The sequence below is a fragment of the Garra rufa genome, chromosome 15 (genome assembly GCF_049309525.1).
Source record: "Garra rufa chromosome 15, GarRuf1.0, whole genome shotgun sequence".
NCBI classification, from domain to species: Eukaryota; Metazoa; Chordata; class Actinopteri; order Cypriniformes; family Cyprinidae; genus Garra; species Garra rufa.
This window is the reverse complement of record NC_133375.1, coordinates 20,135,818-20,148,723: the sequence shown is the minus strand read 5'-3', so window position 1 is coordinate 20,148,723 and position 12,906 is coordinate 20,135,818. Positions and strand designations below refer to the sequence as shown.

The 12,906-nt window shown below is 41.2% G+C and overlaps 1 protein-coding gene across 1 annotated transcript in view; it reads right to left on the bottom strand.

The window, feature by feature from the left end:
• The window catches only part of dock8 (dedicator of cytokinesis 8), a 60,169-nt gene extending 48,273 nt beyond the window's left edge, over nt 1–11,896 (bottom strand). Inside the window, exon 1 of the mRNA XM_073819825.1 lies at nt 11,693–11,896. Coding sequence (XP_073675926.1) covers nt 11,693–11,745 — 53 coding nt within the window. The 5' untranslated portion in view covers nt 11,746–11,896. The remainder of the gene's footprint in view (nt 1–11,692) is intronic.
• Nucleotides 11,897–12,906: the final 1,010 nt, after the last annotated feature.

Genomic DNA, 12,906 nt, shown 5'->3' with positions numbered 1-12,906 from the left:
AGTCTTCAGTATGACTGGAATGTTCATCATAATAAAACAGCTCATGACACTCTGGATGATGCTATCACAGACTGTTCTCACCTCTGGAGGTAATGACATAGGGAGCAGAGAGATGAGTCTCAATTTGACCCTCTGTCTGCTCCAATGGCTTTCCATCAACTTTGACACAAGCTGTAATTATAGGGAACATTTCACACAAACAAACACACACGACATGTGAGGAGCCCACACTTTATAAACATCTATCTCTACTAAGACAATCTAATTATAATTCTTTGTATACCACAAGCACTTAGGTCATTTTGTTCACTACTTAGAGATTGCACAAGTTCTGTCTGTGCTACTTTTTTAAATTGCTGGTCTTTAAACAAGTCAGACAGACGCCTTTGGTCATTTAGCCATGTCATTTCACACACCATGAAAGCTGTGTCAGTGAGTCAATTTAAAATGCATCTGTATGTTTTTGTAACTAGGGACTGACTAATATTAAAATTGCAATCTTAAAGGGCAAGCACATTCAGAGTTCTCTTAAAGAGCAGGTCATATGGGTTTTTGAAAAATATCTTTTTTGCAGTTTGTAACATAGCTATCCTTTGATGTAAATAGTTTGCAGATACAAAGTTGTTGTAAACGCAGGACTTGTTGAAAGATCCAAATGTGAGCTTTAATACAGCTCGTGGTCGAAACAGGCAGGGTCAAACATCAGCAAACAGTTATATCCAGGGCAAGACAAAAGCATAATCCAAATACACAGGCGATGGTCAAAATCCGAGAGGGTAGTCCAAAGTAACAAATAAAACACAGACAAAACTATAACTATGGCTACTAAACAAAATAGAACAGAACAGAACAGAACAATGGCAATGAAAACAAGAATAAACGCCTGGTAGAGTCCGCTACAGCAAAACAATACTTCGCGAGGCCTGTTTGGTTTAGGCCCTGTTTATATGGCCACCAAACAGGAAGTTACCAATGAGGCAGCAGAGGGAGCTGCAACAGTCAGAGTGAATAAGGGCTCCCTCTGCTGGCCTGGCAGCAGTGAGTCAGAGTGAGTAAGGGCCCCCCCCAGGAGCGACTCCCAGCGCTCAAACAATAGTCCAGGATGGTGGGGGGAACAGAGGTACAACAAGGGGTGGGACGGAGGGCCAGGTCCATGCACTGGAACAGGTTCAGAGTCAGGGCCTGGACCTTGGAGCAGAGGCAGACAGTGGAGCACTGGAGGACCTGGGCCATGGAGCAGTGGCAGACAGTGGAGCAATGGAGGTCCTGGGCCGTGAAGCAATAGCAGACAGTGAGGCAATGGAGGACCTGGGCCGTGGAACAGTGGCAGACCTGGATCACGGAGCAGAGGTGGGTCTGGACTGAAGCCATGGCGGGGCCGGCAGTGCAGGAAGCCTAGGCGGTGCAGGCAGAGCAGGAAGCCATGGCGGAGCAGGCAGAGCAGGAAGTCTTGGTGGAGTAGGCAGAGCAGGAAACCATGGCGGTGCAGGCAGAGCAGGAGGCCATGGCGGAGCAGGTAGCTTGGGTAGCCATGGCAGAGCAGGATCATTGGCAGTGGTTGAGCAGACAGTGAGTTCATTAATGGGTGGTACCCCCTTTTGAGGATCTGCAGTGGGAGCTGCCTCCTCAGGGGTTCCGCCGTAAACGCCGCCTCCACAAGAGGCATTGGCGCATCGGACACGTGGACAGACTCATGGGCAGACAAGGCCTCTGGAGCAGACTCGTGGACAGACTCATGGACAGATGAGGCCTCTGGAGCAGATTCGTGGACAGACAAGGCCTCTGGAGTGTAGTGTGCAGCCCACACACTCAAAATGGTGAATACCATCACAGGTAGTGCAGTGGTTAATGGGGTGCCCACCTGGCTAGAAGGTGAGAAGCTTGGGAGTGTCAGTTCTGCGTGGCTTGCTTGGCTTGGGAGCGTTGGCTCTGCGTGGCTTGCTTGGCTTGGGAGCGTTGGCTCTGTGTGGCTTGCTTGGCTTGGGAGCGTTGGCTCTGTATGGCTTGCTTGGCTTGCTTGGCTTGGGAGGGTCGGCGGTATGCCTGCAGCCTGCACTGACATTAGAGGAGGATCCATAACACTTGCAATCATAACACGACATTGCTCTGGCAGATCAGAAGAGACATGGCGTGGCTCTGGATGCTCGGGCGAGACGTGACATGCCTCTAGATGCTCGGGCGAGACGTGACTTGGCTCTGGACGCTCGGGCGAGACGTGACTTTGCTCTGGATGCTCGGGCGAGACGGGACTTGGCTCTGGAATAACAGCAGCAACTTGGCTTGGCTCATGAAGATCTGCTGTAACTTGACTTGGCTCATGAAGATCAACTGTGGCTTGGCTTGGCTCAGGGACAACAGCAGCAACTTGACTTGGCTCACGAAGATCTGCTGTAATTTGGCTTGGCTCATGGAAATTAGCTGTGGTTTGGCTTAACATAGACAACCAAGCTGTAACTTGACTTGATTCAGGAACAACAGCTGCGACTTGGCTTGACTTGTGGGGCACAGCTGTGACTTGGCTTGATTCGTGGGGAACAGCTGTGAATTGACTTGATGTTGGAAGGAGCAGCTGTGACTTGACTTGACTTAGCTGGAACAGCAGCGGCTTGGCTTGGCTTAGCTGGAACAGCTGTGACTTGGCTTGACTTAACTGGGGCAGCAGCGGCTTGATGTGATTCAGGAGATGCTGCTGTGTCCTGGCTTGACTCTGGAAGTGCTGCTGTGTCTTGACTTGACTCTGGAAGTGCAGCTGTGTCTTGACTTGGCCTTGCAGGAACAGCAGCTGTGACGTGACTCGTCTTTGCAGGAACAGCAGCTGTGACGTGACTTGACTTGACTTGACAGGAACAGCAGCTGTAACGTGACTTGACTTGACAGGAACAGCAGCTGTGACGTGACTTGACTTGACAGGAACAGCAGCTGTGGCGTGACTTGACTTTGCAGGAACAGCAGCTGTGACGTGACTTGACTTGGCTGGAATAACAGCTGTAACGTGACTTGACTTAGCAGGAACAGCAGCTGTAACGTGACTTGACCTGGCAGGAACCACAGCTGTAACATGACTTGACTTAGCAGGAACAGCAACTGTAACATGACTTGACTTGGCTGACGTGACACTAGCAAGAGCTGGCTTGGCTGACGTGACGCTAGCAGGCACCAGCTTGACGGATGCTGTGACGTAAGGTGGCTGTGGCTTGACAGACATGGAGTGATCTGATTCTGGAGCAGCAGACTTGATGTGGGCTGGTTCTGACATCAGGACCGTGGCTTGGCGTTGGTCTGGCATGGTGGCCATTTTGGGTGCAGGCTGTGGCGTGGCGGCCATTTTAGCGACAGGCTCTGGCGTGGCGGCCATCTTGGCGACAGGCTCTGGCGTGGCGGCCATCTTGTGCAGTGGCTCTGGAAGGGCGGCCATCTTGTGCAGTGGCTCTGGAAGGGTGGCCATCTTGTGTAGTGACTCTGGAAGGGCGGCCATCTTGTGTAGTGGCTCTGGAAAGGCGGCCATCTTGTGAACAGACTCTGGAATAGCGGCCATCTTGTGAACAGGCTTTGGGACGAAACCAAACCTTTTGCTGTGTTTTCGTCATTTTCCCGAGGACTGCTTCTCTAATCTTGCCCTGTTTAAAAAAAACAGCATATGCTGGTTAGGTAGGTTTTGATGCTGGTCCTTTGCTGGTTTATGCTGGTCCTTAGCTGGTTTATGCTGGTCTTTTGCTGGTTTATGTTGGTCCTTGACCAGCAACATGACCAGCTAAGGACCAGCATAAACCAGCTAAGGACCAGCATTAACCAGGAACCAGCATAAACCAGCATCCCAGCATCAAAACCTACCTAACCAGCTTATGCTGTTTTTTTCAACAGGGTGGCAAGTTCAATGCGGGATTCGCTAAACAATTTTACATGAAAGATAAGTCTGTACCTTCTTTATTTGGACCAACGACCATCTCCAAACTACAACCTTTAAATATGATTAATACGTTATGTGTACATTTTCAATTCAGTGCTTAAAATATCAAGTTCTTTTGTGTTAATATGTGATGTATACCTAGTGTAGCTTTAGGTTTCCAGGTTAACCACGATATTACTGTCTATAACCTTTAAGCTCAGAACTGCTTTGAAAGAATCGTTTCGAAATCATTGCAAAATGATTCTAATCTCACCTAATCTAAATCTTACAGATGTCAAACCTCTGAAATGAAGTGTTTTTCCAAGATAGTTATGAACATAGGAATTACACAAAAAGGCAACACTACAAAATGCATTCTAACACTATCCGCTGAATCAAAAATGTAGCTGCTGTTCTAGTTTTTCAGGACACTGTTTGGTGTCTTGTGCCACTTCTAAATATTAACGAGCATTATATATGTTTCGAAATCATTGCAAAACTATTCTAATATTAATTCTATATTCTGAGAAAATTACAATGTTAAACCTGTTGTAGGGGACTCCAACATAATATTAAGACACTTTATAAGAAAAATGTCTCTGTGTCTGTGTTTTTTGTTTGTATAAAAGTCCATGGTAACCAAAACTGTTTGGGTGAGTTATGACGACAGAATTAATTTTTTTCAATGAACTGTCCTTTTATAAGGTTGAATTTGTGCTGTAATGTTCTCACTGAATTATCTAAATCTTACAATAGGCAGAAACAGTTAAATATATAATACTGGCTATATGTAATGTTTATATTTATCTATTTTTATTTTCTGTCTAATATTTCTGTACATATATTGCCGGTCAAGATTTATAAAAAATGTTTTTGAAAAGTATGTAGTCTCTTATGCTCACTGAAGCTACAGTTATTTGATTAAAAATACAGTAAAAACAGTAATATTATGCAATATTATTACAATTTAAAATAAGACTTTTCTACTTTAATATATTTTAAATAATAATTTATTCCTGTGATTCAAAGCTGAATTTTCAGCATCATTACTAGTGTCACGTATCTGGTCTATCCTGTCATCATGAACTCTTGCACCACACATCATGGACTTCATTCCCCACAAGCCACTGCACTAATCACTGCATTCACCTGCTCTCACTTTACTGATTACCGCTCACAGCTGCACCTCATCACACTGACTGCATTTAAGCTTCTCACACACACAGCCACTCTGCGAAGTCTTAAGGTGCGTTCCGATCGACAGGGTCCCTACGCAGTGTTCACTGCTCCCTACTCCCTTAGCACGGTATATCCGTTGAAGTGGACTTCGCTGACAATAATCGCTCATTTGAAATGCCCTGGAACGTCATCAAAGCAAATCAACAGCAGGGTCACGCAGAATATGATTTAACATAAATAAATATTGTAATTTATTTTACTTTAAAATTTAAATACATATAAAATACATATAAATGTATGCATCTAAAAAATATAGTCCAAATGTATGACCGTTAACAGATTAACAGATTTTGTGGTCTTATCTCACGCACTTTTTTTCCCCACACACAGCCTATATTTAACTATCCTGTGGTAACATTAAATAAAACAAGACAGAGCTTCACCTCGCCAGTTTTACTTTCATTCATAAAATACAATATGCAAATGTAACATGAATCGCCATAACCATTCATAAACACTCTAATTTGTAAAATGATAACAACATTTATTGCAACCGCTCCATTGCAGAGCCTTTAAAAAAAACTTCAACGGCTCTGCTCCATCATTACTTCTAACTGGTGACGCGGTGCGCAATGACAGTTGGGTAGTTTTCCCCATTCACTTCCTGTGAAGTGAAGTACCGATGTTCCCTTATTCCCTATGCCGTTCGCAGTGCCCTTCGAACTGAACATGTTCGCTCCCTTCGGTTTGGAATCTCACTTAAGATGGCGGAATACCCTGTGAAGTCCACTTCGCAGTCCACTTACGGTCGAATGGAACGCACCTTTATTGTTCCTTCTGGTCTTTATTTCCGAGCGTTTATTCCCGTGTTTGATTTCCTGTGTTTGATTCCTGGACTACTCCCCGTGTTTTGATTCTAGCTGCCAGCCCCGACCTTCTGCCTGTGTTTGACCACGATTTCTGCCTGCCCCTTTGTGTGTGTTTGTTTTGTTTCAATAAATGCTGCGAATGGATCCGCACGTCTCTGACCCCTCCTTGTGACAAGAGTCTTAAGTGTCGCATGATCTTTCAGAAATCATTGCTAATTAGCAGCTCAAGTTTTTTGTGTATATTGTGATACATTTTTTTTTCAGGATACTTTGATAAATAGAAAGCTCAAAAGCACCGCATTTTTTTTTAAATAAATAATGTTATTTTTTAATAACATTATAAATGTCTCTTTTGATCAATTTAATGCATTCTTCTTACTGTCCTCAAACTTTTGTGTACTATACTGACCTAAAAAGAATGAAACTATTAATTCAATATATTGTATGTATGGCTCTGTTTACACTAGTGCGTTTTCATATAAAAAAAAAACTAACTAAAATAAAAATTATCCTCAGAAATGTGTTTTCACTGCATTTCAGAAACGATTTTCTGTTTAGACTAAACATGACCCCAGAGTTTTCAAACTAAAACGGGGTCTGCAGCTTTTTCGAAAGTCTTTTTTGCAGAAGCAGTGTAACTGACAGGCATAACCGCAGCAAAAGTTATGCGTTTTAAAATGAAAACCCACTAGTGTAAACTTAGCCTATGTATATGGTGTTCTGAAATGAGGAGTCCAAGTATAAATCTTAAAACCAAATATAAATCTCATTGTGCTAGTTTTAAGCATTTTACAATAATTTAAAAATAAAGACGGTAACAGTTTAAACATTATATTTTATTTGTGAACTTATGTTCAGTTATTCTTTTTAACAGTACACTTTTAACTATTTTTTAGATCATCCATTATCAAAGCTCTGTAAATATTGGTTACAGACACAGATTTACTTTACATTTCACAAATTACTCAATAAAAACTCCCACAGATCATGCTTTCATGCCATTTTAAGTCTTATTTTGTCTTCCCATTAACACCATTATAATCTTCAATGCGGCGGGAATTATCACATAAACCAATCACAGCTGAACATAACCAGTCATAGTCATATCCAATTATATCACAATGGAAGCATTGCCTCCTCCTTCTCCTGAATTTCCCCCATTCATTCTCAATTATCCCCTTCCAAACCTTCCACACGCTTTAGAGGGTCTGTTAAAACTCAATGGGCTCAGGGGAGGCAAGAGACACCGATTCCCGCTGTAACTTTACCTGCTGGTGTTACTGTTTGACAATGTTTCTTTAGAAAAACGAGTGATTTACATGCCTCCCTTGCCTATTATATACATATAAAGAATCTAGACATATAGTAGTATCAAAAATATCTTCTGAAAAAGACTAAATGAACATAACTTGTCAGATTTGTTCTTTTTTTCCCTCATTACATAAGTACTAAATACGGCCATGACAGCGGCAGCCACATTCCAAAGAGACCGGACTATGATTGTTTGTCTTAGCCGTCAAAGCTAAGTATGATTGTGGGTCAGGGTGCCTCACAACACTATTGTGCAAGAACACCACTCTAGTGTGGAACTTCCCCTGAAGGTCAACATCAGCTGAAGATAACTGAAATTAAAGAACTATTCTCAAGATACTGTTGAACATTTCCTTCAACTACAGCCTTTCTGCTGACTGAGAGCTTTCGTTTATAGTTTGCCACGTCTCATTACATTCTGTTTTCACCACATTGTCTGTCCTAAAATATTAAGTGTCACTTCTCCTACAGAAATATTCCTCCACGCGCCTGGAAAAATCAACGGATTATGAAACAGAAGATGAAATAGAGAGCAAACAAAAACCCCAGGGCAACCTTCTTCATTACAAAACACAGCTGTGCCCAGACGACTTTTCATGTGTGAATGCATCGTTCATGCAAATAAATGTGTGGTCACTGAAAATGAGAAGGGACATGGAGGGTGGTGCTTAAGCCAGTAGAAATCTGCAGTGTATGTGCTGACGTTTTCCCCCTATCCAAAGCTGTCTGCACGAGACAGCACGAGTTCAGCTTGTGCAATACAGCAGCTGCAGCCACAGCAATTATCGGCCCCCAGTGAGATGCGCTGGTCAGGCTGCACTTGGATAAAAATCTGGGAATCATTGTTAGCTGACGAGCTCTGGGCTTTTTAATGCTCACCTTGTTTTAGAAACATACTGCCTATAATCTTTCTTTGCCATCAGTGAGTCCTTTTGAATTTCCTATTGTGTCCATACAAAGAGGAAGTGAAACAGTGACTGTTTATTACTAAATCGTAGTTACCCAATACTGCTGTGACAACGGGTATAAACCTACAGCTTGCTATAAAATAGAGATGTACAAACACATTTGCATGGTAATTCGTAACTATTTTATGCTATGGCGACGCAGTGTCTAATTCGGATGAATTGGCACTCATGATCTCATTTATAATTTTTTGTACAATCTGTTTGCGGCCAGGCTACGGTTGTGTTTAGGGTTGGGGTTAAGGGTGGACTACTATTTTTTTTCTCAAAATAATGTTTTTTACAATGTGAATCGTACCAAATTGACACTTTGTAAAATAGTTATGTTTTCTGTGAGATTGGGTTATTTTTATTATTATTTTTTATAGAGATGCTCCGATACCCTTTTTTCCTTCCCGATACCGATTCCGATACCTGGGCTCGGGGTATCGGCCGATACCGAGTACTAATCCGATACCTGGGTGTGTAATTATATATACAGCTGTAGATAATACTAATAAATTGTTTTATGGTGTGCTTCAGACTTATCCCTTAATAAAACAAACATACAGTGATATATACAGTGAACTAGAGTATTTTTATTATATGACACATTTGACAGTAATTTTTTTTATATAGTTAGCATTAGTAATCTGGTTTTCTGACGTACATCAGTCCTGTTTATAACAGAGAATTTTGGGCAGATTTTGAAAGATTCACACTAGATCTCGCAGCAACCTTATTCATTGTGCGGCATTTTCAAACGCTCCTCACTGGATTTCGCAGCAGTAACAGTGTTGCAAAATCAACATTGGCTCCCGAATAAAGCTGTTCGGGGTTTGTGAAAGTTTGTTTGCGTTGCAGTCCACGCTGATAAACGTATCGTGTTAGTTTCACTTTCGTTTCACGTGCCGTTTTATGTTTCTTATCTGAGACAGAAATTGCAGTGCTTATGAGTTGAACAACGCGGTGGTCACGCCAGTGTGACCGCTCACGAAAATTAGTAACACTGGCAGAAAAAATGGTCACAGTCTGGAGCCCTTTAATATTGCCTCAAGTGTCCCGCGCGCTTCAGTACAAGGAGTAAACAAATCCATGCGCCTGTACAATTCATTAACACAGAGCCACGCACAATTCATATTTAAACAGTCGGTTTTCGGCTTAATATTAGTCCATATCACGATTTAATTTAAGTGTAATGAACTACCTTTGATTAATGCATCAAAGTTTGACAAATTCCTTGACGTTCCGCGTTAAACTGTAAATTCCATTAAGACTGGATTTCGCGATTCCGTCCGTGTTTTCTGCATCGCCGAAATAATAAAGCCCTATGAGACATGCCGCCGTTTTACTGGCTGGTTGGTCCAGTCTGAGATACTGCCGAACAGCGGACAAACTGCTAGCACGTTTGTATTTCTTCTTCGCTGCTCTAAGCAGTGGTTGCTTGTGGCAACACAGCACTATTCCCTGTGTTTGCATTCTGAGCCGCGAAGAAGAACTGGCTTCCGATTTGCTAGCGGGAAAGAAAAAAATTTTATCGGATCGGTACGTGGGTTCAAGCACTCGCCGATTCCGATGCTAGATTTTTTTGTGGTATCGGCGGCATTTCCGATACTAGTATCGGAATCGGAACAACCCTAATTTTTTATGCTATAGCCAATAAATAAAAATTGTTTAGTGCTGTCAAATCGATTAATCGAGATTAATCGCATCCAAAAAATACATTTGTTTACATAACATATATACATTTACTGTGTATATTTATATGTATGTATAAATAGACACACATACATGTATTTATTTAAGAAATAAATTTAATATCTATTTATATTTCTATTAGGCCTGTGCAATTAATCAAAATTCAATTTCAATTTCGGCTTCAAACGATCATGAAAATACAGTAATCGGTAACACTTTACAATAAGGTTCATTAGTTAACATTAGTTAACCACATTAGTTAACATGAACTAATAATGAACTGCACTTATACAGCATTTATTAATCTGTGTTAATGTTAATTTCAACATTTACTAATACATTATTAAAATCTTGTTAACATTAGTTAATGCAGTGTGAACTAACGTAAACAAACAATGAACAACTGTATTTCCGTTAACTAATGTTAATAAAGATTAGTAAATACAGTAACAAATGTATTGCTCATGGTTAGTTCATGTTAGTTAATACATTAACTAATGTTTAGCTAATGAACCTTATTGTAAAGTGTTACCCAGTAATCAAGATGAAACAATTATTGCGCCCCATTCCGCCCCCTTTCCAGTGGTGCGCTTTCGCACCTCCATAGAAGGCTAATTTCACATGCAAATCAGCAAAATCATGTAACTTGACTTTCATAAAATGGGATGTGCTTGAAAATACTGTTTTTCAGTTTTGGCAAAACCAATAAATGCTCAGTAGGAGTAATGTATAGCTACTGAATATGAATTATTTGTCATTTAAAAAAATAAAAATTAATCCAAAACATAAGTACACAGACAGCAGAATGGGATTTAGTGCAACATGTCATCTTGGTGTGGATCAAACCTGCAGCATATTTGTTACAAGCCAAAAGCCTTAACCACTACACTTCAACCACCATGGTGCAGTACTTACAACTGAGAAAATACAATCTCTGAGCTCCTCAGATAAACTAACACATGTGACTATAAGCACAATTAAACTGCTTATTAAATCACAAAAACACTCCATTGCATGATTCCCCAATGGAGTGTGGCATATGACAGTTATGTTATGAAAGAACCTTTGTGTGCCTGTGTGACTAACTCATAAGACATAATACGGATCATATGAGCACTTTGTTCCCTTTGTTTTATTAGGGACTCCCTTCTTCCACTATGTCCGTATATTCATTTCCTCCCCACCTGTTGTGCGATAAAACAGGAACAATACAAACTTCCACCTCAACTCGACACCTAACAGGGCCAGTCCTGACCCGTCATAATCAGAGGAGAGAAGGAGGCTTGTGGAGGAAATGATCAAATAGACAGGAGATCCATATTTAGATTTACACGGAAATGAATGAAAATTGCTCTGCAATGCTATGCCATATTCTTTCAATCATTCTTCCTTTCTATTTGCCTGAAGGCACACATGTGGAAAGCCTCTGGAACTCAACTACAGCACAGATGTATCTGAATGTAGACCATCTGCATACTGAAACTGACAGGTTGCTATTATTAGGCAGTTAAAACTTATTTGACAATATACTGAAGAAGAAGAAAAAAAACATTAAATATACTGATAAACACAGTATCAGTGCTGCAACTATAATTGATAAGAAGACTCACAAGGCTATCAAGTCTCATGGTGCCAGACTTGTAGCTTGTCCCAAACGTGTAGCTGCCTGTTCCGGAATTCACCAAAACTCCCTGTAGATTTACCACTGACTGCGGACAGACACACAGCTCCAAAAGTCAGCTGAGCTTTGCTGGGATCTGTCAGTGCACGAGCTATGAGGTCCAGCCAAAGGAAATGAACATTACCTGTTGATTTTGAGAGCGAACGCTCTCCGCTCTGACGCTGGCAGGGAAGCCATGCGGGTCTGATATCAGTCCACGCAGAGCCGCGGAGAGCAGGACGGAGCGGGGATGATCGCTGATGGCATCGCAAGCCTCATCTTCGCGGTATCAGTGGCTTTGCTGGGCGGAAACTTCCGCATTTTAACTTCAACCCAAACAGAGTGGATTTACACTAGAGAGAGAGAGAGAGAGAGAGAGAGAGAGAGAGAGAGAGAGAGAGAGAGAGAGATAGGCTACTAAACGATGTTATGAAGATTGAGGGTGGGTTTACGATAGCAGCTACATTATAAATAAAAATTACGTTTTACGTTAAGAAGTGAAAAACCAAGCCTGGATGTCTTTTTACCGACGTAATAAAATATGTGCGATAAAATATGATTGATAAAAATGATGTTTATGTTGTTATTGTGGTATTTTGTGCAAAACTGTTTTTACAGTTGGTCAAGTTGCGAAATGAAATGTGAAATAGGACAGCTGCGACCCCTGTCGGCCATGGATTGCGCTCCAGCAATACTACTTTGGTATTACTTATATATTGTTACAGCATTATTAATGCTTTATTAATATTCTGTTAAAGGAGCAGTTCACTTTCAGAACTAAAATTTACAGATAATGTACTCACCCCCTTTGTCATCCAAGATGTTCATGTCTTTCTCTCTTCAGTCATAAAGAGATGTTTTTTGAGGGAAACATTTCAGGATTTCTCTCCATATAGTAGACTTCTATGGTGCCCCTGAGTCTGAACTTCCAAAATGCCGTTTAAATGCAGCTTCAAAGAACTCTAAACGATCCCAGCCGAGGAAGAAGGGTCTTATCTAGCGAAACGATCGGGTATTTTCTAAAAACATTTACAATTGATATACTTTTTAATCTCTACACAGAGTACACACAGAGCTAGACAAGACAAGCATTTGAGGTTAAAAAGTATATAAATTGTAATTATTTAAAAAAAATAACCCATCGTTTTGCTAAATAAGACACTTTTTTTCCTCGGCTGTTATAGTTTAGAGCCATTTGAAGCTGCATTTTAGAAGGTCAAACTCGAGGGCACTATAGAAGTCCATTATATGGAGAGAAATCCTGAAATGTTTTCCTCAAAAAACATAATTTCCTTACGACTGAAGAAAGAGAGACACTTTGAAGACAGAAATTTTGGTTCTGAAAGTGAACTATTCCTT